Source organism: Denticeps clupeoides, chromosome 4 (assembly GCF_900700375.1).
Source record: "Denticeps clupeoides chromosome 4, fDenClu1.1, whole genome shotgun sequence".
Taxonomy (NCBI): domain Eukaryota; kingdom Metazoa; phylum Chordata; class Actinopteri; order Clupeiformes; family Denticipitidae; genus Denticeps; species Denticeps clupeoides.
Genome location: NC_041710.1, coordinates 17028839 through 17051651, shown reverse-complemented (window position 1 = coordinate 17051651; position 22813 = coordinate 17028839). Strand labels below are relative to the sequence as shown.

The following is a 22813-nucleotide window of genomic DNA, read 5'->3' as shown; positions in this document are numbered from 1 at the left end:
GATTCCCACTGCTCACCAAGTGCGATGGATTAAAAGCAGAGGACACATTTCCTTATGTCGCCTTGTGCTGTGCTGCAGTGAATGGATTCTCCAGGCACTTCATTGTTATGAATAATAATGAATAATGGGTGGAAGATATTGATATTTTATCTCTTGCCTAAATTCTGCCATTATCTCATGAATGTTTAGAAATGAAACCGCGAACAGGGTGACTGAGTGCTGCGTCACAAATGGCTCAGTCCCCTGTCAATCATCGTACTGTGGGCGGGGCTTAGGAAAAGATGGCTACCCTGTCTGTAGGCGAGCCCCAAGAAATGGAAGGTGAGTGTTTATCTGAAATTGTACATGTATATATTTTTGCCTTAAGGTAAAAATATAACTCAATGTATTACTCTTCCATGTCATTTCGTCGTGCGCGTTTTAGTATTCTCTGTGCATTAGCATTAGCTTATTAGCCCCGCATGCATGTTATCCATTCGCAGGCAGTGATGATTGTTTTCCTTTAAGGATGCTGTTTGTGACCCAGCTTTTTAAAACTCTTTTAAAAAGCTGTGAGTGTAGACGCTTACAAAACTCATTCGAAATATCAGTTTTTGTCTTTTTTTTAATATAAATTCTTGATTCGTTGCTGGTTTGTTAGAGCTTTTTAAGTTTTTCTAATTTAACAGCTAAATGAGCTAGCTTCAGCTAATGGCGAGACCCGTTTTAAATGAAATATCACGGTCGTGTTGTTTTTATTTTTGGACGTGACACCGTCTTCATCACGAACGCGTATTTTTGCTAGCTAGCTAGCATCCTTGGCTGCCAAGGTAAACTACATTAGCAGCGTGTTGTAGCAAGTTGTACGTGCACCGCGACGCTGAAGAGCACTTTCCTGGCGTAGTTGACAGAAAGGGGGAGTCGGAGGAGTCCGGGGACGATGAGACGAAGAGGAGGAGTATTAATGGAGAGGTTGACCCTCAGCAGCCCGCCACAGCAGGTGAACGCTCCCCCGAATAAATCCACAAGCACGAACCTGCTGTTTAAACAGGCAAGTGAATCAATGCGTTCTCATTTTCAGGAAAGGAGGAATCTCCTGTGGATATGGACACCATAACGCTTGACCCCGAAGAGGAGGTCGGTGCCTTAACACTCATGCAATACAAATATAATAATGAATTACTGTATGTGTAATGAGCTGTAACATTAAATATACAGTACAGGTCAAAATGGACACACTTATTCAATGTGTGTTCTTTATTTTCATGAGCATTTACATTGGTAGATTCTCACAGAAGTCATCAAAACTATGAATGAACACATGAGGAGTTATGTAGTTAACAAAAAGTGGAGACCTGGCCTCCTCAGTCACTGGACCTGAACCCAATCGAGATGGTTTGGGGTGAGCTGGACCGTAGAGTGAAGGCAAAGGGACCAACAAGTGCTAAACACCTCTGGGAACTCCTTCAAGACTGTTGGAAAACTATTTCAGGTGACGACCTCTTGAAGCTCATCGAGAGAATGCCAAGAGTGTGCAAAGCAGTAATCAGAGCAAAGGCGGATATTTTGAAGAAACTAGAATATAAAACATGTTTTCAGTTATTTCAACTTTTTTTGTTAAGTACATAACTCCACATGTGTTCATCCATAGTTTTGATGCCTTCAGTGAGAATCTACAAATGTAAATGGTCAGGAAAATAAAGAAAACACATTGAATGAGAAGGTGTGTCCAAATGTTTGGCCTGTACTTTTATTCATATGTAACCATTATATAGTTTAATAACATAACGGGTGCCTCACATTTTGACAATCTTCTGAACTAGTACACTACATGCGGGTTTAGGAGCTTCCGTGGACAACCTCTGTGTGTTTGTTATAGTAGAGGAGGAAATGACAGTTGTTCATAGTGGTTTTCTGTCCCAAAAATCTCTCCACTTACAGGATGTAGATCTTGTTCATTGTCGAATTGGCAAGATTGAGGGACTAGAGGTTCTGAAGAAGGCAAAGGTTAGTCATTATAATTTTTAAAGAACATGTTGTATATGGAACTCTAAAATGTTTAAAATTAAGTAAATGTGACATAATTAAATAAATAACCATATGATTTAATAAGCGACTGATCAAAATTAAATTGTGTTCTGCTATATAAATGTACTTATTGTTGTGAAATATTAATTCATGGTCATTATTTTCCCCCCAAAACATAGGTTATTGCAGAGGTCAGAGAGGTTGCTTATGCCAACCTGGGGTCCGCAACCTCCATGGGGGCAGTAGAGATCACAGGGGGTCCTGCACTGAGGTTACCACAATTAGATTTGTAAACAAAAAATTTAAAATCTTCATTACACACCCAATAGGATAATCAAAACCATGTGTAATTCTATAGGCTATATAGACTAAAACTGTCCCCAGCCAGATCAGGTTTGCATTTTCTATCATTTAATCGGGCTCGGGTCTGGTCAGGTCAATTATAGCTTGTGTGGTTAATCAGCTATAGTACCTATCCTTTCCATATCATTTGAAAGTTTAGTGATTGTCATTGTGAAACACTGCAGCACAGTACATGGTGACACAACGAAATGTGTCCTCTGCTTTTAATCATCACTCTCAGTCAGCAGTGGGCAGCCATGACAGGAAGCAGTGTGTAGGGACGGTGCATTGCTCAGTGGCACCTTGGCGGTTCGGTTATCCACTAGGCCACGAGACGAAAAATGGATGCTGAAGAGCTGGAACAGATCCTCTCTTTTCCTGTCCATCTTAAGTCTAGTGCTTGTAGCTGGGCTTTTGAAAAGCTGTACATTTCAAGGTGTAACAGTTGAGGTTGAAGTTTATTGTCATATGTACAAAGTACAGCATACAAACCTCTCCCACGTAGACAGAACATAGAACATGATACATAGAAGACAAAGTGTAGCAGCAATTAATAATAAGTCACAGAAGGGTGAATATATCTAAGTGATTGTGCATAATTTAAGTGACAGTGCAGTGCATACTATGTGTTGTATAGCCTGATGGCACTGGGGTAGAAACTGTTTCTGAATCGTGATGTGCGTGTGTGAATTGTCCTGAGTCTCTTGCCTGATGGCAGGAAAGTAAAAAGTGTTTATACAACCCAAAATCAGAAAAAGTTGGGATGGTATGTTAAATTAAAATCAAACTGAAAACTCCTACTCTGTCAGAGTATATTTAAAGTGTGAAGTGATTGTCACATGTGATACACACTGTGCACACAGTAAAATTTATCCTCTGCATTTAACCAATCACCCTGAGTGAGCAGTGGGCAGCCATGACAAGCGCCCGGGGAGCAGTGTGTGGGGACGGTGCTTTGCTCAGTGGCACCTTCTGATTACGGGGCCGCTTCCTTAACCGCTAGGCCACCACTGCCCCTTGATTTAGAATAAATCTTTTCCGTTTTCCATACTGTCACGAATTTTTCGGATTTGGAATTGTATATGAAGTACTCCTTTAAGTGCACACGGCACTATGCAGTTGGCAAAATTACGTCATCTTCCCCGGTCCTGCTGCAGATAGTGATGGGCAAGGCCATTCTTTATGATGTACTGAATCTTTAGAAAAGATTTGTGCACTGAATCAGCAATTCATTCAGTGTTTGGCAGGAGGAGCCTGGGACTCAGACTTCCTGAGCTGAGTGTTGTGGCTTTTGTAAAATAAACTCTCATGATGTTTTAAGTATCCTGTCCTATGGTATGCTGTTTAACTGTCTACTTGCCAAATTGGGCTTAGTGAGTGATCTGTTCACACTGAACGTGCACCACAAAATGTTACAATGAGTCACATTTTTTTCAAACTGCAAGTTTTATGCACTATGTGTTACGTACTATGTCCCACTGTATGTGAGTTGTTGCGATGGCAATTTAGCAGTTTTTTTTTGTTTTGTTTTTTCTCTGAGATACAGTCAAACAGCACACCAGGACATGTTGGACACAGACAGGGGGGATTCAGGGGGGAAAAAAGGTTGACTACCAATGGTCTAAACAACACAAAACAGCCTCTACCTGTAAATTATCCCTCTTTATTTGATCTGCTAAAATAAGCAGAACTGAATGAAGTGCATGCCAGTCCACCATCCTCCATGACTTTAAGTAGCACGTTGTTGCTAGCTATACAAGCAGTCTGGCCAGCATGCATCCAGGAAAACTAATATATGATAAAGGATCAGCCAATAGGTGCAATAGTGTGCAGGTCCAACCCACTGGTACTGATTGACAAAGTCTGGCCTCTTAGGAAAATGGGAGTCACGCACACACACAGAACAGAGCACAGACACACACCACATACATAGGAATGTAACACTGCTGAAATTAAATTAAAATAAAAAAGGCCGTTGCAATAATCTATGTTGTTGGGTAAAATAATAAACATTAAATAATAAGTGAAACATGAAATTCACAATAATAAGACCATGTACATAGCAGAATGCTATATATTTCCTAATAATGAGCTGTATATTTCAGTTATTTCACTTTCATTTTGATATTATAGATCAGTCTGTTTATTCGTATGGTTATTTATTTAATTGTCATATTTCTTTATTTAATTTTGAACACGTTTGAGTTCAGTAGTTGTATTGTGAGTCCTTTGTATTCTCTTCCATAATCTACCATATTCATTTCTGTCAGACACTGTCATTAAGGCAGAACCTTATCAAGCAAATTGAGAACCTTGAAAGTTTGGTCTCCCTGCGAGAACTAGACCTCTATGATAACCAGATCCGCAAGCTAGAGAATCTGGATTCCATGACTGAACTGGAGTAAGTTCAAAAGCTTTGAGAGTACACAAATAACTGTCTTTATGTAACAATTTACTGCACTCAAACCAGTCAGGATTTGAATTGGTCTTTAATCAACAGGCAGTTGGACGTGTCCTTCAACCTCCTGAGGAAAATTGAGGGTCTGGAGCATTTGATGAAGATTAAGAAGCTCTTCCTGCTTCACAACAAGATTAGCAGCATAGCAAACTTGGATCACCTGCAAGAACTAGAGTTATTGGAGTTGGGTTCTAATCGTATTCGGGTGAGTGCTGGACTATTCAGAAAAGTGTTCTTGACAGTGAAATTTAATTCATGAAGAATAGGACATAGTAGACTGGGTAAGGATATTGGTAAAGGTATTTTAAAAGGTAATTTACCAAATTCGGCTAATATGAATGCTAGCTGAGGAGGCAACCATCTGTTCATCTCACAGACAGCCCACCTTACTGAAAGCAAAATAAAATGGATATATTTAAATCAATTTTCTCCTTTGAGCAGAGCTTAGCTTCATATTTCACTAATGTACACATTCATGAATGAATCACTCATATTACAAGAGTAGTTTTGATATATTTGTTAGTTTGATCATTTAGATGTCTTAAAGCATAAGCTGTTAACACTGTGTGTTAATGTATGATTGTTTTATGTACTAGGTAATAGAGAACCTGGACAGCTTGAGCTCTGTGCAAAGTTTGTTTCTGGGGACCAACAAAATCACCCAGTTACAAAATCTTGATGGTCTGCACAACTTGACAGTGCTTAGTATTCAGGTATTAATGGTAGTATTAGCTCTTTAATGTGATAAGTGTCTAGACATTATCACATCTGTTTTTGCTCTATTTTGTAGAGCAATCGCATTACTAAGATGGAAGGTCTGCAGAATTTGGTCAATTTGAAGGAGCTCTACCTGAGTCATAATGGCATTGAAGTTATTGAAGGCCTGGAGAACAATGTGAGTACTCATGTTTGAATAAAACTCAAAAGCACTGCTATATCTAAGGACTTTTACACTTGGAACCCATAGAGGTGGAATATGTTTGTTTCTAATTGAAGCAGCCCATTTTCAGATATCTCCCAAAGGACGTTATATGAGCTATTGCACTGAATGCTATATTTTCAGACACCAATTATCCAGAGTGACTTACAATCCGTAGTGACAGGGACAGTCACCCTGGAGACACTCAGGATTAAGTGTCTCGCTCAGAGACACAATGGTAATCAGTGGGGTTTGAACCTGTGACATAGGTGTGTGTGTTATTCACAAGTCTATTACTATCATTCACATAAGATTTCAATTAAACTTTGAACAGAGTTGGATGAGCTCGAGCAGGGCCAAATAGGTGAAACAGTATTTCCATAAATAGTACTTTTGAACATTTGAACACTCTCATCCCTCACTCCCTCAGAAAAAGCTGACTACTCTGGACATCGCAGCAAACCGTGTAAAGAAAATTGAAAACATCAGTCACCTCACAGATCTGCAAGAATTCTGGGTGAGAGAAGCGGAGGGGGGGGGGATGTTGCTTCTAATTAAAGCCTCTCATATTTAAATGGTTTTTAATCTTCCGTCTCTTGATCTTGTCCAGATGAACGATAATCAAATTGACAACTGGTCTGATTTGGATGAGCTGAAGAATGCCAAAGGCTTGGAGACTGTATATTTGGAAAGGAACCCGCTGCAGAAAGACCCTCAGTACAGACGCAAGATAATGCTGGCACTCCCCAGTGTTCGGCAGATTGACGCTACTTTCATCCGCTTCTGATTGCCTACCTCTCAACCCGTCTCCCATTGCCAGTCTCACATCCTCACCACCAACATGAGCCTATGCCTAGACCCTTTGCCTCATCATTTTGTCACACTAGTACACCTTGCTTTTAGTCATCACTGTCCCAAATCCACTGTACCTCCTTTAATCTTCCTCACCAGTACACACAAACTCTTACACTTGTAAGCGCCCTCCCAGACTTCTACTGTACTGTTGTGTTTGAGCTATTGATTCATTTCAGCTTCCTGCTGAATCCTTGCAGTGAATAACACATGAAGCCCAGTGAGCGGGAGTTGTGCTCAGGAGCTACAGCAATGTCATCTTCCCACTGCATGTTTGGGGGGGTTGACTGCACTCTACCCACCTGTGGCTTAGAGGAGAATTTAGAATTTTTGCACTCTACCTGATTTGTGATGTATTTTTTTTTATCTTACCAGTATGGCAATGAACAGAGTAGACATTTTGCAAACCAATAAAAATGTTTTTCTCTTTTTTTTTCCCCTTTCTTAATCAGAAGCAAAGTATTTGAAATACACTAGCACTATAGGGACTACTGCCTTTAGTGTAAAGTGCTTAGTATTTCCTTCCCCAGTACTGTTGGCATATTGGCTGAATCAACCTGAATTTAATGGTAATGCCACACAACAGTATAAAACAGGTAGCGACAACAGAAACAGAATATGTATTTTGGAAAGCCTCTTGCTTTGACAGAGCTCTATTCCCTGATGGTTTGAAAAATGTTTTTTTTTTTGCCTGCTTTTTAATTTAGTTTTACAAGTGTTTGACTGTTCTGAAATGAATGTATAATATTAAAAAGTAATGCATAAAACCTAATTTGAACAATTTAATCAATGTCTTTGATAATTGAACATTGCATGGTACTTATTAATTCTGTGAAATACTTTATTAATACTAATATATTTCTGTTATAATAATATTTGCCGCATGCAGGTTGTTGAAGCAGTCAAATCCAAAACTATTCCAATCAAAAACATTTAACTTTTGATAGCAACTTCACAGTTCTTGCATCTGTTGAACCTTTTTGGAGAATTTTTGCAGAATGTCAGAATAGCCTTCTATAGGAATGAGGTCAGGGGAGAATTGGGGCCACATGGAATACCTCCACAGCCAACAATGCAGAGGTATTCCATGCAGCATGATAGTCATGGAATACACAGTTCTTTCTGTACCATGGAAGAAAGTGGTCAGTCATAGTTTTCATAAAGCCTCCAACAAGATCTCTCCCCCCATGATTCCAGCCCAAAACATGACTCCACCTGCTTACTCATGTCGCAGGCTTGTTGGGACATGGCAGTCATCCACCCATCCAGGGCTTAAGTCTTCATGTATTCTGGGCCCACCTCAGCCATTTCCACTTGTGAGAGCACTGGTCAGGGTTGGCCCGGAGAAGATGTCATGTATAACTGCAAGCCTCCGGAGGTTTTACATTTAATCCAACGCATTTGTCTGGAAGAAACCTTCCCCGTTGTGCCTTTCATGAAGTACCTTCACGAGAAGGTCTAATACGCTTCTTGTCAGCAGAACCATTGTTTTTTTCCCGTTCCAGTATTGCTGGAACACAGTGGTCTGCTTCATAACGCGCAACGACCCTTTTCTGTAGTTTCTCTTTAATTGGGCTCACCTGGCAAATTAATTACCACAGGTGTGCGAGGCTGGCTTCATCACACATAATACAAACCATGAGTTTCATTGTATAAAACAATATATTTCTTCGTTGAGACTTAAATACAACTCGTATTTGGAACGTGGTGTAGGCTTTATATCATTCAGGGTATTTACTAAAATCGCAGTGACAGAGACGGTCCCAAAATAAAACGAAATTACAGAGTGATGATAAAAGTCGATGTGCCACTCCATTCCATATAACATTTCTGAATGATTGCGCCCACCGTTTTTCTGCTGCCCATCGCGACCGCACGACACGCCGCGCCGTTCACGTCGCTTCTGGCTGCATTTCGCCATTCGACTACTTCGCGTTTGACATCCTGACACAAGAGTCGGCGTCTAGATGAAGCGTCGCAGAAATAAGAAATGTCGGCTAAGAAAATACACCAGCTAACTAAATCAAGCAGAAGTACTTTAACTTCCGGTCAGCCGGTGTACCTGCAGCACAAGCGGGAGCCAAGCGGGAAGCGACAAGTCTCGGCCGTGGGGCAATCTGACCTTGTGCTACTCCAAATTTCACACCAAAGAACGCGGAACCGACGTCCGGCGAATTTTAAAATCTGAGGTAGAACAAGCGAGGCTTGTTCTGAATGGTGGGTTCCAGTGCGCATGCGCAGTGCCGTGTTGTTGTCGGTGGCGGTAAGATGGCGACGCTCGGAGATGCATCAGCGCCGGGGCTGAATGGGTTAATACAACAGTTCACTGCCATAACGGGTAAATATGCTGTTATTTGCAATTCGTCTCTCGCGTAGCGCGTCCAATGTTTTGCGGCGAGCGTGCGGGACGTGGCCTTAACTTCGGCGGCGCATCAGTGCCTACGGCCCCCTCAGTCATGCAATGGATAAGAGCTGCCAGAGACAAGAAGCTACCAACGTGCTTCAATAATCTGTTTGGTGGCTTTTTGTTCGTATAAAAAGCGCCACGTCTCGTTTGAAACATTATTTTATGTGTGGTGCACGTGTGTGAGCAGCCCGTGACTCTTAAACTCCCCCCGACAGCCTTGTGCTCTGCATTGGCTTGTCTGGATTTGACGTCGCTGGCTGCATCTTCCTATAAATATGGAGCCAGCCGCCGTGCCTGTGCCGCCGAATGTGCATTGTTGCAAGTGCTCCGCTGACTGAATTTGTGTGCGATCTTGCAGAATGAGACTTAGCGCAACACAAAGGCGGCTAGATTTAAACTTTTGAAGCTCCCCAACCTGCTGGTTGGGTTTGTTAAACGTTTGCTCGGCTAGTCAGCTAACTACCAACATGGCGGTTTAAGGCAGGTATTGCATGGTTTGTCGGGCTTGTTCGCATTCGTATGTGATTCTTCTGAAAGTACATGGGGATTTAGTGTAAAAGCGTGTGGCGATAGCATACGTTGGGGCTGTTGAGCAAAGTTATCCCGTCCGTTTTCTTTTTCAGTAGTAAAGGATACGATTTCCCGACAACTTTCACTTTTGGGTAAAGTGGGACCGTGAGGTCTTTAAGCTTCGCTACAGATGTGCCTGTAGATGACACCGAGTGAAACGTCAGGGGTCCGGCGCATGCGCGCTGCGCAGCCACTTCCATGCAAAGATTATTTAGCGGCTAGGACATTTTTACACTTGCGTAGTAAAATAAAAAAATGATGGTGCAATGTTTTATTAATATTTACATTACTATGTATTTACATTACTATGTAATTATGAACAAAATATAAACGGAGTAAAATTAAAAAATAAAATTCCAGTTCATGAATAAAAATGAAGCAATTGAGTCAAGCTTAAACGGCTGTCTAGTTTTCCGTATGTTTTAATGCATACAACCGAGAATGGTTAGTTTTATAATCGTAAGTGAACAATCACACCAGTGACATTAACGTTGGGAAATGAAACAAATTAATAAAAGCGTCCCCCCCCCCCCCCCCCCCCCCCCCCCTTCTTGCTCTTCGTAGGGGCCACAGAAAGCGTGGGGAAGCACATGCTGGAGGCCTGTAACAATAATTTAGAGATGGCAGTGACAATGTTCCTGGACGGAGGGGGCATTGCAGAGGAACCCAGTACCAGTTCCAGTTCAGCAGGAGCTTCCAGCAGCAGAGGACCCCCTACAGAGTGAGTGAATGCACAGCTATCCCTTCCTGTATCCGTACCTGGTTTACTTCGTCATACATTTGTTATTCATTTTGTTTTGTTGCTGTGGTGATATTTTTTGCTTTGTAAAGAGAGATATGTACATTTTTGTAGAGATGATGTACGGGCACCCATTCCTCAGAAGCAAGACATACTGGTGGAGCCAGAACCGTTATTTGGAGGTACTGTCAGGAGATTTCATGAAGTCCTCTTCCATTTATGTGCTCAAGCCAACTAGATTTTAAAGGTCATTCTCTGTGGTTTCCCATTTCATGTATAGTACCAAAGCGACGAAGACCAGCCCGATCCATATTCGATGGCTTTCGAGACTTTCAGACAGAAACCAGTAAGAACCTGGATCTTTGCACCAATCACTGTGCCAACGGTCTCTGAGGGTTGATGATTGATTTGTTCTGTGTCCTAATTTTTTTGCAGTCAGACAAGAGCAGGAGCTGAGAAATGGAAGCCCAATGGACAAGAAGCTGAGCACTTTGGCTGACCTCTTTCGCCCCCCTATTGAGCTCATGCACAAAGGCAGCTTTGAAACGGCGAGGACTACCTTCATTTCTTAATATCTAATCCTTTTTATTTTGTAATGAAGGATGTCTCTTTGCTTCTGGATCATGTTAAACTGTATGTGTGTTTTGTTATGTGCTCCAGGCAAAAGACAGTGGACAGATGGAAAACAAATGGCTAATGATCAACATACAGAATGTGCAGGACTTTGCGTGTCAGTGTCTAAACAGAGACGTCTGGAGCAATGACACAGTCAAGGGCATCATCAGAGAGCACTTCATATTCTGGCAGGTAAGTAAAGATTCATCCAGACATATGCAGTCCTTAGGAAAGTACTTCAATCATTGGCCCAGTTACCTCTGAAATTAAGTAAAACAATCAACGATGACTGTAAATTTATTTTTATTTTATTATTATAAGTCACAAATGTTCAACTGTTCTTTTTGAACAGTTGAACAGTTCAGTTCACACACTCCTGTATACATTATATACTACCTACGTCATCATCTGAGCAGATGGCAGTCAATTCTATGTTTTGTCTTCATGTCATACATACAGATAAATCACAGATGTGCGTAAAGAGCCAAAGCTGGTCAGGAACCATATTGACATTTAACCCATCTTTCTATGTGTTTGTGAAAACTCTTCTCGTTTCTCGATGTGTGATTTGAATACATAGGTGTATCATGACAGTGAAGAAGGGCAGAGATACATTCAGTTTTACAAGCTGAATAAGTTCCCCTATATCTCCATATTGGACCCTAGAACTGGTATGTTTTCTGTTTTCCTATTAGAAGTGAGAGATTTTGCTGTCATGTCCTACTACTCTGTCCCTCTTGCTCTGTATATTAACCTTTGACTTGTCGGACTGGCAGGTCAAAAGATGGTTGAATGGAACCAGCTGGATGTGACTTCATTCCTTGACCTAGCAACAGGGTTCCTTGCTGAACATGGACAGTTGGATGGGCTCTCCACTCAACCTCCTGCAAAAAGGGCCCGATCAGTAAACCATCTTCTCTTGGCTTTTCACCTTTTGCTTCCACCTTAAATCTGATTACATGTAGCTAATTAGCCAACAGACCCACAAAATCACAAGATGAGCAACACTTAATTTAGTAAATAGTAGTCAAATGTCATCAGAATATTTGTTAAATGCAAAGTCGTTTACTTTTGTCTATATGCCTGTTTCATAGGAGAGCTTGATTGATGCCAGTGAGGACAGTCAGCTGGAAGCAGCGATACGGGCTTCCCTCCAGGAAACACACTATGACTCTGCTGAGGCACCAGCAGACTCCCGGTCTGAGGATGACTCAGATGCTGAACCCTTCTCAGACAGTGAAGGCCTCATCTCAGTGGACGGTTCAGACAATGAGGCAGTCATCTGTGAGGATTCATTGGATGGACATCCAACCACGTCTTCTGCCCCTCCCTCTGCACCACCTACTCTAACAGACAGCCCTGTCCGACACAGTCCACACAAAAAATCCAGTCACAGGAAAGAAGAAAGCAAGAAGAACCACCTGGAACCTAGCAGCCCAACAAGAACACAGTCAAGCTTAAATCAGCATCATGGGGATTGCAAACAGCTTTCGCCGTGTCAGACGTCACAGCCTGCTGACACCAGCACTGCAGAACCTGATGAGAACGGTACTGAAAACACCTACCTAAATTTTAAACAGAATGGAAAGACAATCATTGTGACATTTTCTGTCCTTACCACTGGAATAGTACATTTACAGGGTTTCCAAAAATTTTCGAAAAAATTAAGGCCTTAAATATCATTAAAAATGACTAGTAACCCTTAAATGCACAGTTTACACATATTGCAGACTCAATTAATCAAATGAAACAAGCCTTCAATCTGTCCGGGTTGACTTTATGCACATGGAAATGATCCGAGGCGAGAACCCCCCACCCAGGTGGTTATTACATGCCGCTCCGCTAACCTTAATCATTGCACATGCACGGAACCGATCGGGCAAGTGGTTCGGATTCGAGCAATGACAGGGAGGCCTTTCTCCCGGCAAACGGAACAATAGAAACTGCACGCTTGGACAAATGTAGTTGACAACCCCGATACAGGGGCTTAAATTGGGCTCCCTTAAACCTGCAGAAACGCTGATTTACAAGTCCATTGTCATTGCAGGTCCTAAGGCCAGACTCATGCTACGGTATCCAGATGGACAAAGGGAGCAGATTGCCTTGTCTAGTAAGGCCAAGCTAATGGTGAGCCCACATATTTGTGATCTACCTTTTCCTGTAACTTTTTTTTCCTTCATCCTATATACCTGTGTATGCCTAGTGTTTCTCATTTGAGTTGTATCTCCAACACACAGGCCCTGGTGAGACACGTTCAGTCTAAGGGTTATCCTAACGAACGCTTTGAGCTGGTCACCAACTTCCCACGACGGAAACTTGCCCACTTGGACTATGACATCACACTGCAAGAAGCTGGTTTGTGTCCGCAGGAGACTGTATTTGTGCAGGAGAGGAACTAGCGCCTCTCTGTCTCTATTAAAATGCCCATACCCTCTCACCTACAGCACATTAGACTGAGCAGACAGACCCCTCCACCTTAAGCCTGCAGAAAAAAAATGTTGAGTGCCCAACCTGAATGTGGATTCCAGGAGTGTAGCACTTCTCGACTGATATAATTACTTTCTTTTAATGCCCTTTGCTCTGATTGGATCAGAAGCACTATTTACAAAATGAGCCTGTCAGAGGGAAGTACATTTAGAACAAGGCCCTTTTTAGTAATGTATCTGCTCGGGAAGTCCTAAAGGATGCAAATGGAAGAAAATCCAGACTACGGATTTGCAGATCCTACAGTTCCTGCCGTGACCTGGCTGAGGTTGGAGACTGATGTGCTTGGATGTGGATTCACAGGAATTGGGAGGTGGAATCCTCAATTTCAAAACCTGCACTGTACAGGGATGGTGTAGAGAATTGACATTTAGTCATACTTAGTTTCGGTCTTTCTTTTTCTTTTTTATATGCTGCATAATAAAAATATGTCGATTCTGAAATATAATCCTCAAAACAATTGTTTTTTTGTCTTTTTTTTGTGTTTCCTTGCCTTTAAGATCATTACTGTTATTTGTGTGCTTTTGTTTGTTCCAGACTACCAGCGATTACTTAATACAGTCTATAAAGTTAAGCAAACACACTGCATATCCAGGCTGATGGCTGCAACGCTAACGTCGGTCATGAATGAAAATGTTTGTTTTTTGACTATATTCATTTCAAGCCAGTGCTAGGCCAAATTGGCTACAAACCACAGCAGCAACTTCACCCTTCATATGTATTCCTGGGTTCCATATTACTGTTTTGCAGTGTCTGATATATCAGTTTGAGACGATGCAACCATTGTGCAAACAGCTCATAGATTAATCATATGGAGCTAGGGGCTGACAAATATCATAGGACAATCTTGACAGGACTCTTGACACTCCTGGAGAAACTTGAAAATGTACACCTGTTAGAATTACTGACTGCTGGACAAATAACTTATTGAAAGATAAAATAGGGAATTTAAATCCTCCTGTAGAAATATGGTGAAAAATTTAAATCTTTGGATTTTCTTAAGATATTTGTAAAGCAGTTTTTTTCTGCTTATCTGAGAGTCTAGGTCTCATTCCTAAGTATCTGAATAGTAAAATATTGATTTGTGCAGGTAGAAACTGAGATCAAAAGAAAAATTTGGATCCCTGAAGATGAAGTCTAGAACGTTGAACCCTGCTGATCCCATGACCATATTGATTCCTTTTTTCAGACACACAGTACTAGTGGCCAGATAAAATGGTCTCGATTATGCAATGTGAAAGTTGGTTAATGGACAGAGTACGCATTTCAGCTGCCCTAACAGAAAGGCCATTGACCCTTGTATAAAAAGATACATTTCATTTACTCTGCTTTAGAGTGATAAATATTGTCCTTACACATTGAATGGCCTTTTGAAGGTAAAAACGAGCAGTTTCAATGATATTTCAATGATATACAGCATTTAGCATATGCTAAATGCTGTATATCATTGAAATATCATTGAAACTGCTCGTTTTTACCTTCAAACATGGAAAGACCACTTCTCCAAGTTGGACTAAATAATTCCAGCCTTACTGAAAGTGAATGGATTGCCATTGCGATAGACGGCAAGCACCAGGAAACGTGTCCTCTGCATTTAACCCATCAGCCTTGGTGAGCAGTGGGCAGCCATGAAAGGTGTCCCGGGAGCAGTGTGTGGGGACGGTGTTCAGTGGCTCTCTGGCGGTTCAGGATTCAAACCGGCTACCTTCAGATTATGGGTCCACTTCCTTACCTGCTAGGCCACCACTGCCCCAATCACCCATTGGGCTGTTTCCGGATAAATATCCAAAAATAAATACCAACCCTGCTCTGACACCTATTGCACGCTCACTTTATCCTTTCTGTTTTACTCCTTCCCAAGGTTTTTTTTTTTTTTTTGGAGTTCTACATTTTGTGCAGAAAGGGTCAAATGTGTGTATGTGTGATGGTCAACAAAGCCATTTAGACATACTACTTGTGATTTGGGGCAAAATAAGAAATAAATGTTGTTATTTGTTTCACATGAACCTGTTCGACAAACACCATATTTATACACACACATAAATGCCCTGTTTAATCCATGTATTTCTTAAAAATTAGTTTAAAGATATTTTTTGACCCAGTTGCTCAAACATCTAGAGAAGAGTCAAGATGGATGCTTTCCTGGTACCAGTCAACCAGTGCTGCAGGATTGGAGAGATCGAGGAACAGCACGAGGAGTGATGGGGTGCTGACCCTTCCTTGGATTTTTAGGCAAGTATAATTATTTGGAATCTGATGCTGGCAGATATAGGAATCCAGTGGAGGAAACATAGCGCTGGAGTGGTGTGCGAGAATTTGGGACGGTTGAAAACAAGTCGTGCTGCAACGCTCTGGATTAGCTGGAGAGATCAAGTAGCACTTAGAGCCAGAAGTAAGCTACAGTAGTCCATCTTGGAGATGTCTAAAGATTGAACAAGCATCTGTGTAACCTGTGATGATAGCAATGGACAAATCCTTCTAAAGTTGACAGAGGCAAGAAATTTTGCTACAACTACTAATCTTCAACACTAAGATTATTTTTCTCATCTGTTATGCCATTAATATATGACAATGTAATTAGTAATTTGCTCATTTGTTGTTTACAGACTGCTAGTGATGTAAATCAAGAAACATCTGTTGTCCTCATACCCATTGCTGTTCTCAGAAGCCTGTTAAACATTGTGTGGGCTGAAAGTTGCTCCAGGGGACCCCACTGTACAGTACTGAGAACTGCCGCTGGTGCTAACAGCACAGTAACCTGAGGAGATCACATCAACTGTGAGAGTAGTTCTTTCCCACAAAGCAACAGAGCTAGGGGTCCACAAGAGAAGCGTGAGGATTTCTGCCACTCCTTAGGTGCATTGTCCAGTGCAATGTTCATTAGTAGCACTGTATCATGTAAATGTTGTCAACCTTTAGATCCAGTGAAAACACACCTTGGGAACAAAAATTATAACATATCCAAACAGAGAAAAGAGAAAGCCTGTTCTTTTGCAACTGCTCAGTGACTACAAACAAGTGATTAAGTAATTGTATATGTAATTGTTTTTGAGTTGTCTCACAGAGTTGTCTGTGCACCTTTGCAAGCTGGAGGCATAACTGGGTTGCTACTTGATGCTGATTTCATTGAGTGAGACAGGGTTTAAAGTCCAGTTTATTCTGAGGGTCAGACTGTTCAAATTTGTCATTTCCACCAGTTGGCAATTGCATGGCTTGAAAACCATAACGTGATAAATTTTTATTATTACAAACCTATCAAACCAGATTATTATTCTGCTAAATGTTTTTAAAATATACAAGGATCCAATTTTAATGATAGGTTGTACTTTAACTATTTTAACTGTCTGGAATTGAGTAATATTGACTCTGTAAACAAGACTCATATGGGTCAATCTACCTCTTATCTGGCATAGTTGGACACATTCCAAAAGAATAGCATTCATTGTAATGAGCATAATGTTAAGCATAATGTTAAAATTGTAAATTTAAATTAAAAGATTGCAAGTTATACTTTTGTTCAGTTATACATTAGGGTTTGGAATATTTTAAATAATTTTAAATGAGGGCTCGAATTATGACCTGATTATTTGTTTTAATCATGCAATCATGTAGGGTTGATGTACCTGTACCAGTTTATATGTATGTGCATAATGTGCCATAAATGCTGATGCAGGGTACACTGTGAAAAGTAACAATCTATTAAAACTACTATGCAATCAATTTTAAAAATCGAATTGTATTTTACTTATAAAAAAAAGTCAAAAAGAAAACTTCTGGGTACACTATCTTGTTATGCAGTATTCATTAGAAGAACCCTGAGCAAACTGTATATGTCCCCTTTTCACATAACCCCACCCACACACTCTGTGCTCTATAAAAGCTTGCATCGCACTGAGTTCGGTCTGCTCAGTGTGTCTGGAGACGCACACCCTTGGAGACACTTGTGGGATTGCAGCTCTACCACCATGAACACGGCCCTTATTTGCACGTTTCTAGGATGCCTGGGTAAATATTCGATGAACACGTCAATAAGAATACAACAATCCTCCAATGTTTAGATTTGCTGAAAGGAAAATGTGATGTGATTCAGATGGCATGCATGATTTTACTTTTGTCTTTTTTCAGCTTCAGCCTTGGCAGCACCCTCTGAACCTAAAATCAAGTGGTGCACCAAGTCAGACCAAGAGTTCCGCAAATGTTCAGACATGGTACAAAAATCACAAGATTTTCAGTGCATCAAACTAGACAATTCAGATGCCTGCATTAAAGCTATTAAGGTAAGATATTAACTATTACTGTATACTTCTGTTATGATCCTTGAGACTTTTTTAAGTTGGCTAATGCTGCATAATTCACAGATCAAAGTCTACATGGTAGTTTAAGGAATAATCCTAAGGCTAGCCTGCCTTTGGTTGAAAATATTACCTGTTCTTTATAATTGCTGATCATTGTCTCAAATTGTCTTTACTTATGTCTTAGAATGGTGAAGCAGATGCCATAACCCTTGATGGTGGTGATATTTACACAGCTGGCCTTAAAAACTATGATCTCCATCCTATCATTGCAGAGGATTATGGTGAAGGTACTATCTGTTGTCTGAACGGTCAATATAACTGTTCATGGTTTGTCTCAACAGCCTACAGGACATCCAAGTTGTCACAACTCCCTATCCACACCCCTTTTCATTCTGCTTAGGTTCAGTCACATGCTACTACGCTGTTGCAGTGGCAAAGAAAGACAGTGATGTCACTTTCAAGACACTTCGAGGGACAAAGTCATGTCACACAGGCTTGGGAAAGTCAGCTGGTTGGAACATTCCAATCGGAACACTGGTAGCGCAAAAAGAAATTCAGTGGGCTGGAACTGACGACAAGCCTATAGAGAAAGGTAAGTGGTTTCATTGGTACAAATGTCTGGTAGGTCTACAGATACATGGTTTTGTTGTTATTAAAAATAGTGGACCTAACGTCATGCTCGGATGATTGTGTTGCAGCCGTGGAAGGTTTCTTCTCCAACAGCTGTGTCCCAGGCGCAGATAAGAACTCCAAACTGTGCAGCCTTTGCAAAGGAGACTGCTCCAGATCCCACAAGGAGCCTTATTATGACTACCATGGGGCCTTCCAGTAAGCTAAGAAGGGCATTTGCTCTGCGGTTGTTTCAAAAGCAGTTACTACTTTGGCTGAATCCTTTGCTTATTTGCTCACAATAATATTTAATGTGTTTAAGGTGTCTGAAGGACGGGAAGGGTGATGTAGCATTTGTAAAACACTTGACCATACCTCGTAAGTGTGTCTTAAGGTTTTGGAATGACCTCAGATGAACCTCTAGAATTTATTCTTTTTCTGAATCAACTTTTTTTTTGCTCTGTAGAGGGAGAGAAACAGGACTACAAGCTGCTATGCAAAGATGGCACCACAAAGAGCATTGATGAGTACAAAACCTGTCACCTGGCCAAAGTACCAGCACACGCTGTGGTCAGTCGTAAGGACCCTGATATGGCCAATCGCATATTCACCAGCCTGACAGCAATCAAGGTAAACAACCAATGCTTTCTATACCCTTTACACACTCATTTACACACATTGTATGTTTAAAAATGAATACTAAATGTACTAAATGTGAAAAACAATGCCTTCCATGATGCTGACACATCTAACCATAGGACTAATGTTTATAATTAATACAAATTTAAAAAGATTCATTGAATTTATGTTTTTTGGTATATTTTAGGACTTCAATCTTTTCTCGTCTGAAAACTATGGAAGCAAGAACCTGATGTTCAAGGACTCCACTGTAAAACTGGTACAACTGCCCAAGACCTCTGACTCTTTCCTGTACTTGGGAGCAGAATACATGAGCATCATTCGGTCCCTGAAGGAAGGTGATGTAGAATTTATTCTTCAATATCTTCATGCCAGGGTTGATGACCTTTGGGTAGGCTTAAAGATATTTAACATGAATGTCCTTTTTCACCAGAAAGGACATCTGACAGCAGCTCTCAGGCCATTAAGTGGTGTGCTGTGGGTCAAGCGGAAAAGAAAAAATGTGACATCTGGAGCGTCAACAGTGTGGATGGTGAGAGCTCTCGGATCGAGTGTGAGACTGCAGCATCAGTGGATGAATGCCTGAAGAAGATCATGGTAAGCACCAAAAACCTCATGTGGGAGTATATAATATAAATCTCCATTTACCCTTCATTATCCCTCAATTCCTTAAAGCGTAAAGAAGCAGATGCCATGGCCATTGATGGAGGAGAGGTTTACTCTGCAGGAAAATGTGGACTGGTCCCTGTAATGGTAGAGCAGTATGAGGATGGTACGCATATTTTTTAAATTGATGTAATAGTTATTAATTATTTAATTGTCAGAAATATACATGGTCAGTTAATGGTATATGAAATGGTCTACTAACATGTAATTAAGGTTTTTACAATAACAAACATCCCTTGGCCTCTTCACAGCATCCTGCAAGGCCGATAGCCCTGGTAAGTTTTACCAGCATTTTGTTGTTGTCAAAAAATGAACATATTTGCTCTTCTTTAACCCACTCACTCACACACACACACACACACACACACACATACAAAAAAACACAAACCATGTACATAAAATCATTCTCGCTGTGTCTGCATCGTTCTCCAACCCCTTCAGAGGCAGCCTCGTCCTACTATGCTGTGGCAGTTGTAAAGGCGGCCTCAGGTGTTACTTGGGAAAACCTCAGGGATAAGAAGTCCTGTCACACAGGCCTGGGTCGCACAGCTGGCTGGAACGTACCCATGGGTCTCCTGCACCAGGACACTAAAGAGTGTGACTTCTGTAAGTGTCTATGTTTGTGGAAGTGTTCATCTTTTTTGTATTATTTGTGATTATGAAGTCATTGTGTTTCTGCAATCACTTATGCGCTGTTTATTTGCTCACCAGCCAAATTCTTCAGTGAGAGCTGTGCCCCCGGTTCCCCAGCAGGCTCCAATCTTTGTGCCCTTTGTGAAGGAAAAGAAGGGGATGCAGTGGGACAGGATCACAAGTGCAAAGCAAGTGCAGAAGAGAAGTTCTATGGCTATGCTGGTGCCTTCAGGTAGATGGCAGGTGACATTTAACTTGCAAGTTGATATGTAAATTCTCAGAGGTTGGAGCAAATTGTTTTGTTCTTCACTTAGGTGTCTAGCAGAAGGAAAGGGTGATGTGGCCTTCATAAAACACAGCACTGTGACAGAGAACACAGATGGTGAGAGAATGCACTGAACTCATCATCTCATACCAGGGTTCATATGCTTTTCATTTAACTGATTCTCCCTTTTTCTGTCCAGGTAATGGTCCTTCTTGGGCTAAAGGCTTCAAGTCTTCTGAATTTAAGCTGATCTGTAAAGGCCAAACCCGTGACATCTCTCAGTACAGCGACTGCCATCTGGCCAAAGTGCCTGCCCATGCTGTGGTCACTCGTCCAGAGAAACAAAATGATGTGGTTGACATCCTCAAACAGCAGCAGGTGAGTACATTCAAACTACAGTAGGTATTGATTATTCTTTTTTTTTCTTAACACATTGGCTACTCTTTGTTCCCTTTCAGAATAAGTTCGGCTCCAGTGTCCAAGCTTCATTCAAAATGTTTCAGTCAAGTGATGGAAAGAACCTTCTCTTTAAGGACTCCACAAAATGTCTCCAGACAATTCCATCTGGCAAGAGCTACCAGGACTTCCTAGGGAGCGAGTATATGAATGCCATGAACTCTCTCAGGAAATGTCCCAACAGCGAATCAGGTATAATCTCAACAGGCAGTTTCATTGTGCAAAGTACATACAAGAGTAGTAAATATAGTCTAATTGTGTTTTTCCCTTGTCCATCTCTTCTTTAGAACTGGAACAGGCTTGCACATTCCATACGTGCCAGCAAAAATTATAGCTGGCTGGTGACCCTCTGCCCCCCATGTGATCTCCACAACAGCCATAGGAGAACCCAACTACAAGGCCACCACTATATTTACCTGTTACTCTGCAATGTTGTGTCAAAAGTAGAGTGACGCATTTTCAGGTTGCATTTGGAAAATTTCCCATCCAGATCTGGTTTGACTAATAATAAAGGTCTTTGACAATCCCCTTAGATTTTTGTCTAAGAATTTTTTTAAGAAATATTTTTCCTCTGTAAAAATGTTAAGAGAAATCAGAGTCATAATGCCATCTTTGCTTTTTGATAAAAACACATTTTTAAACAAGAATAAGGATGTTAAGCTATTGCTTGATCCTCAAATCTCCACAACCACCTCTATAAACAACTTCTTATCATTCTGAAAATCTACAATAAATGATACCTTCAAATAAAGGTGAATGTTTGATCATATTATTGCACAGCACACGGTGAAGTGTGTCCTCTGCATTTAACCCATCACTTTTTGTGAGTGTGTTAGGACAGTACCTTGCTCAAAGTCATCTTTCAATTATGGGGTTCAGTTCCTTCACCATTATGGAAAAGCAAGAAAAACCTGAGTCATTCTGACACAACAAATATTTGGTCTATGCTCAACCACCTCTGATTTTTTTAACATGAAAAATGCTACACAATAATGTTTAGTTGGTCATTTTCAGATGGCTTAATTTTTGCAACAGTATTGTTGTGCCCAATTATTCCTAAATGTACCTAATTCCAAAGATATTTACAGTATTTGGCAGTTGCTCTTAACCGGAGTGAATTTACATTAGTGCTTTAAGATCACTATTTTTGTAATCCCTCATTTCAGTAGGGCCCAAGCGGCAAATTCCAGTAGTTTAATAACTCAGGACCCAACTTTATATATATGAGCCCCTAAAAGGATGGCTTTTGGCTAAATCAGTAGTGATTCAGCTGTTCCAAAATCTAGGGGAAGTTCATTCCACCACCTAGGACACCATGACAGATGATTCAGAATGTATGCAACTTTAGGTACAAATTCCCAAATCCATTTGGACTGATATTCCAAAGGTTTTATGCATGATGGTTTTTGTCCGGTAGAAAGAGAGCTTTAAAGTCACAATGTATAAAGGTGTGTTTGGATTCCAGTCAATATGCATCATATTGACGTCTCTGGAGGCCATTGTGGAATACTGGACCTGACAAGATCTCACCCAGGGCAGGTCACAAGCCCATCACATGCACACGCACGCACACGCACGCACGCGCACGCACGCACACACACACACACACCTCTATGCTTTGGAAGAATTAGGGTAAGGAGTTCTGCACCAAACTCAATGCAAACACAAAAAGTATTAAAAATGGTGACATTGGAAATGTGAGTTTTCAAATAAGTTTGCTTCAGTACCGATTTTTTAGTGTTCATTTTATATTTAAATGATAAAAATACAGATGCAATCTTGCGTAAAATATTTATAAACGTGACGTCTTGACTGTGTTTGCATTTTGGTGATGAGTTTGTGAAAGTTAAAGTCATT

At 40.9% G+C, this 22813-nt stretch overlaps 3 protein-coding genes across 3 annotated transcripts; all 3 read left to right on the top strand.

The window, feature by feature from the left end:
- Positions 1 to 244: 244 nt before the first annotated feature.
- Positions 245 to 7011, top strand: ppp1r7 (protein phosphatase 1, regulatory (inhibitor) subunit 7). The gene is made up of 10 exons (XM_028977674.1): positions 245 to 321; positions 884 to 979; positions 1061 to 1116; positions 1921 to 1986; positions 4620 to 4750; positions 4850 to 5012; positions 5404 to 5520; positions 5598 to 5702; positions 6157 to 6243; positions 6337 to 7011. The coding sequence occupies exons 1-10, from the start codon at positions 282 to 284 to the stop codon at positions 6511 to 6513; spliced, it is 1038 nt and encodes a 345-aa protein (XP_028833507.1). The 5' UTR covers positions 245 to 281; the 3' UTR covers positions 6514 to 7011.
- Positions 7012 to 8507: 1496 nt separating this feature from the next.
- Positions 8508 to 13853, top strand: ubxn7 (UBX domain protein 7). Its single transcript, XM_028977658.1, has 11 exons — positions 8508 to 8916; positions 10120 to 10276; positions 10409 to 10476; positions 10575 to 10640; positions 10730 to 10842; positions 10955 to 11101; positions 11490 to 11580; positions 11686 to 11813; positions 12004 to 12457; positions 12957 to 13036; positions 13147 to 13853. Exons 1-11 carry the CDS (start codon positions 8793 to 8795, stop codon positions 13306 to 13308), a joined length of 1590 nt encoding a protein of 529 aa, XP_028833491.1. The 5' UTR covers positions 8508 to 8792; the 3' UTR covers positions 13309 to 13853.
- Positions 13854 to 17312: 3459 nt separating this feature from the next.
- Positions 17313 to 21656, top strand: tfa (transferrin-a). Its single transcript, XM_028977654.1, has 17 exons — positions 17313 to 17398; positions 17519 to 17670; positions 17873 to 17975; positions 18089 to 18280; positions 18387 to 18516; positions 18620 to 18675; positions 18764 to 18927; positions 19124 to 19274; positions 19370 to 19533; positions 19612 to 19708; positions 19854 to 19877; positions 20044 to 20208; positions 20314 to 20467; positions 20550 to 20617; positions 20700 to 20878; positions 20959 to 21148; positions 21244 to 21656. Exons 1-17 carry the CDS (start codon positions 17359 to 17361, stop codon positions 21288 to 21290), a joined length of 2076 nt encoding a protein of 691 aa, XP_028833487.1. The 5' UTR covers positions 17313 to 17358; the 3' UTR covers positions 21291 to 21656.
- Positions 21657 to 22813: the final 1157 nt, after the last annotated feature.

What these genes read in the sequence shown, in the direction of transcription:
- ubxn7 (XM_028977658.1), top strand. Translation starts at nt 8,793, where the DNA reads ATGGTGGGTTCCAGTGCGCATGCGCAGTGCCGTGTTGTTGTCGGTGGC. An exon ending in AGCACTTCATATTCTGGCAG is followed by an intron (nt 11,102 to 11,489) that starts GTAAGTAAAGAT and finishes TTGAATACATAG; the next exon opens with GTGTATCATGACAGTGAAGA. An exon ending in CTAGTAAGGCCAAGCTAATG is followed by an intron (nt 13,037 to 13,146) that starts GTGAGCCCACAT and finishes TCCAACACACAG; the next exon opens with GCCCTGGTGAGACACGTTCA.
- tfa (XM_028977654.1), top strand. Translation starts at nt 17,359, where the DNA reads ATGAACACGGCCCTTATTTGCACGTTTCTAGGATGCCTGG. An exon ending in AATGCCTGAAGAAGATCATG is followed by an intron (nt 19,534 to 19,611) that starts GTAAGCACCAAA and finishes AATTCCTTAAAG; the next exon opens with CGTAAAGAAGCAGATGCCAT. An exon ending in GGTAGAGCAGTATGAGGATG is followed by an intron (nt 19,709 to 19,853) that starts GTACGCATATTT and finishes GCCTCTTCACAG; the next exon opens with CATCCTGCAAGGCCGATAGC.
- ppp1r7 (XM_028977674.1), top strand. Translation starts at nt 282, where the DNA reads ATGGCTACCCTGTCTGTAGGCGAGCCCCAAGAAATGGAAG. An exon ending in TCAGCAGCCCGCCACAGCAG is followed by an intron (nt 980 to 1,060) that starts GTGAACGCTCCC and finishes TCTCATTTTCAG; the next exon opens with GAAAGGAGGAATCTCCTGTG. An exon ending in CAGATCTGCAAGAATTCTGG is followed by an intron (nt 6,244 to 6,336) that starts GTGAGAGAAGCG and finishes GATCTTGTCCAG; the next exon opens with ATGAACGATAATCAAATTGA.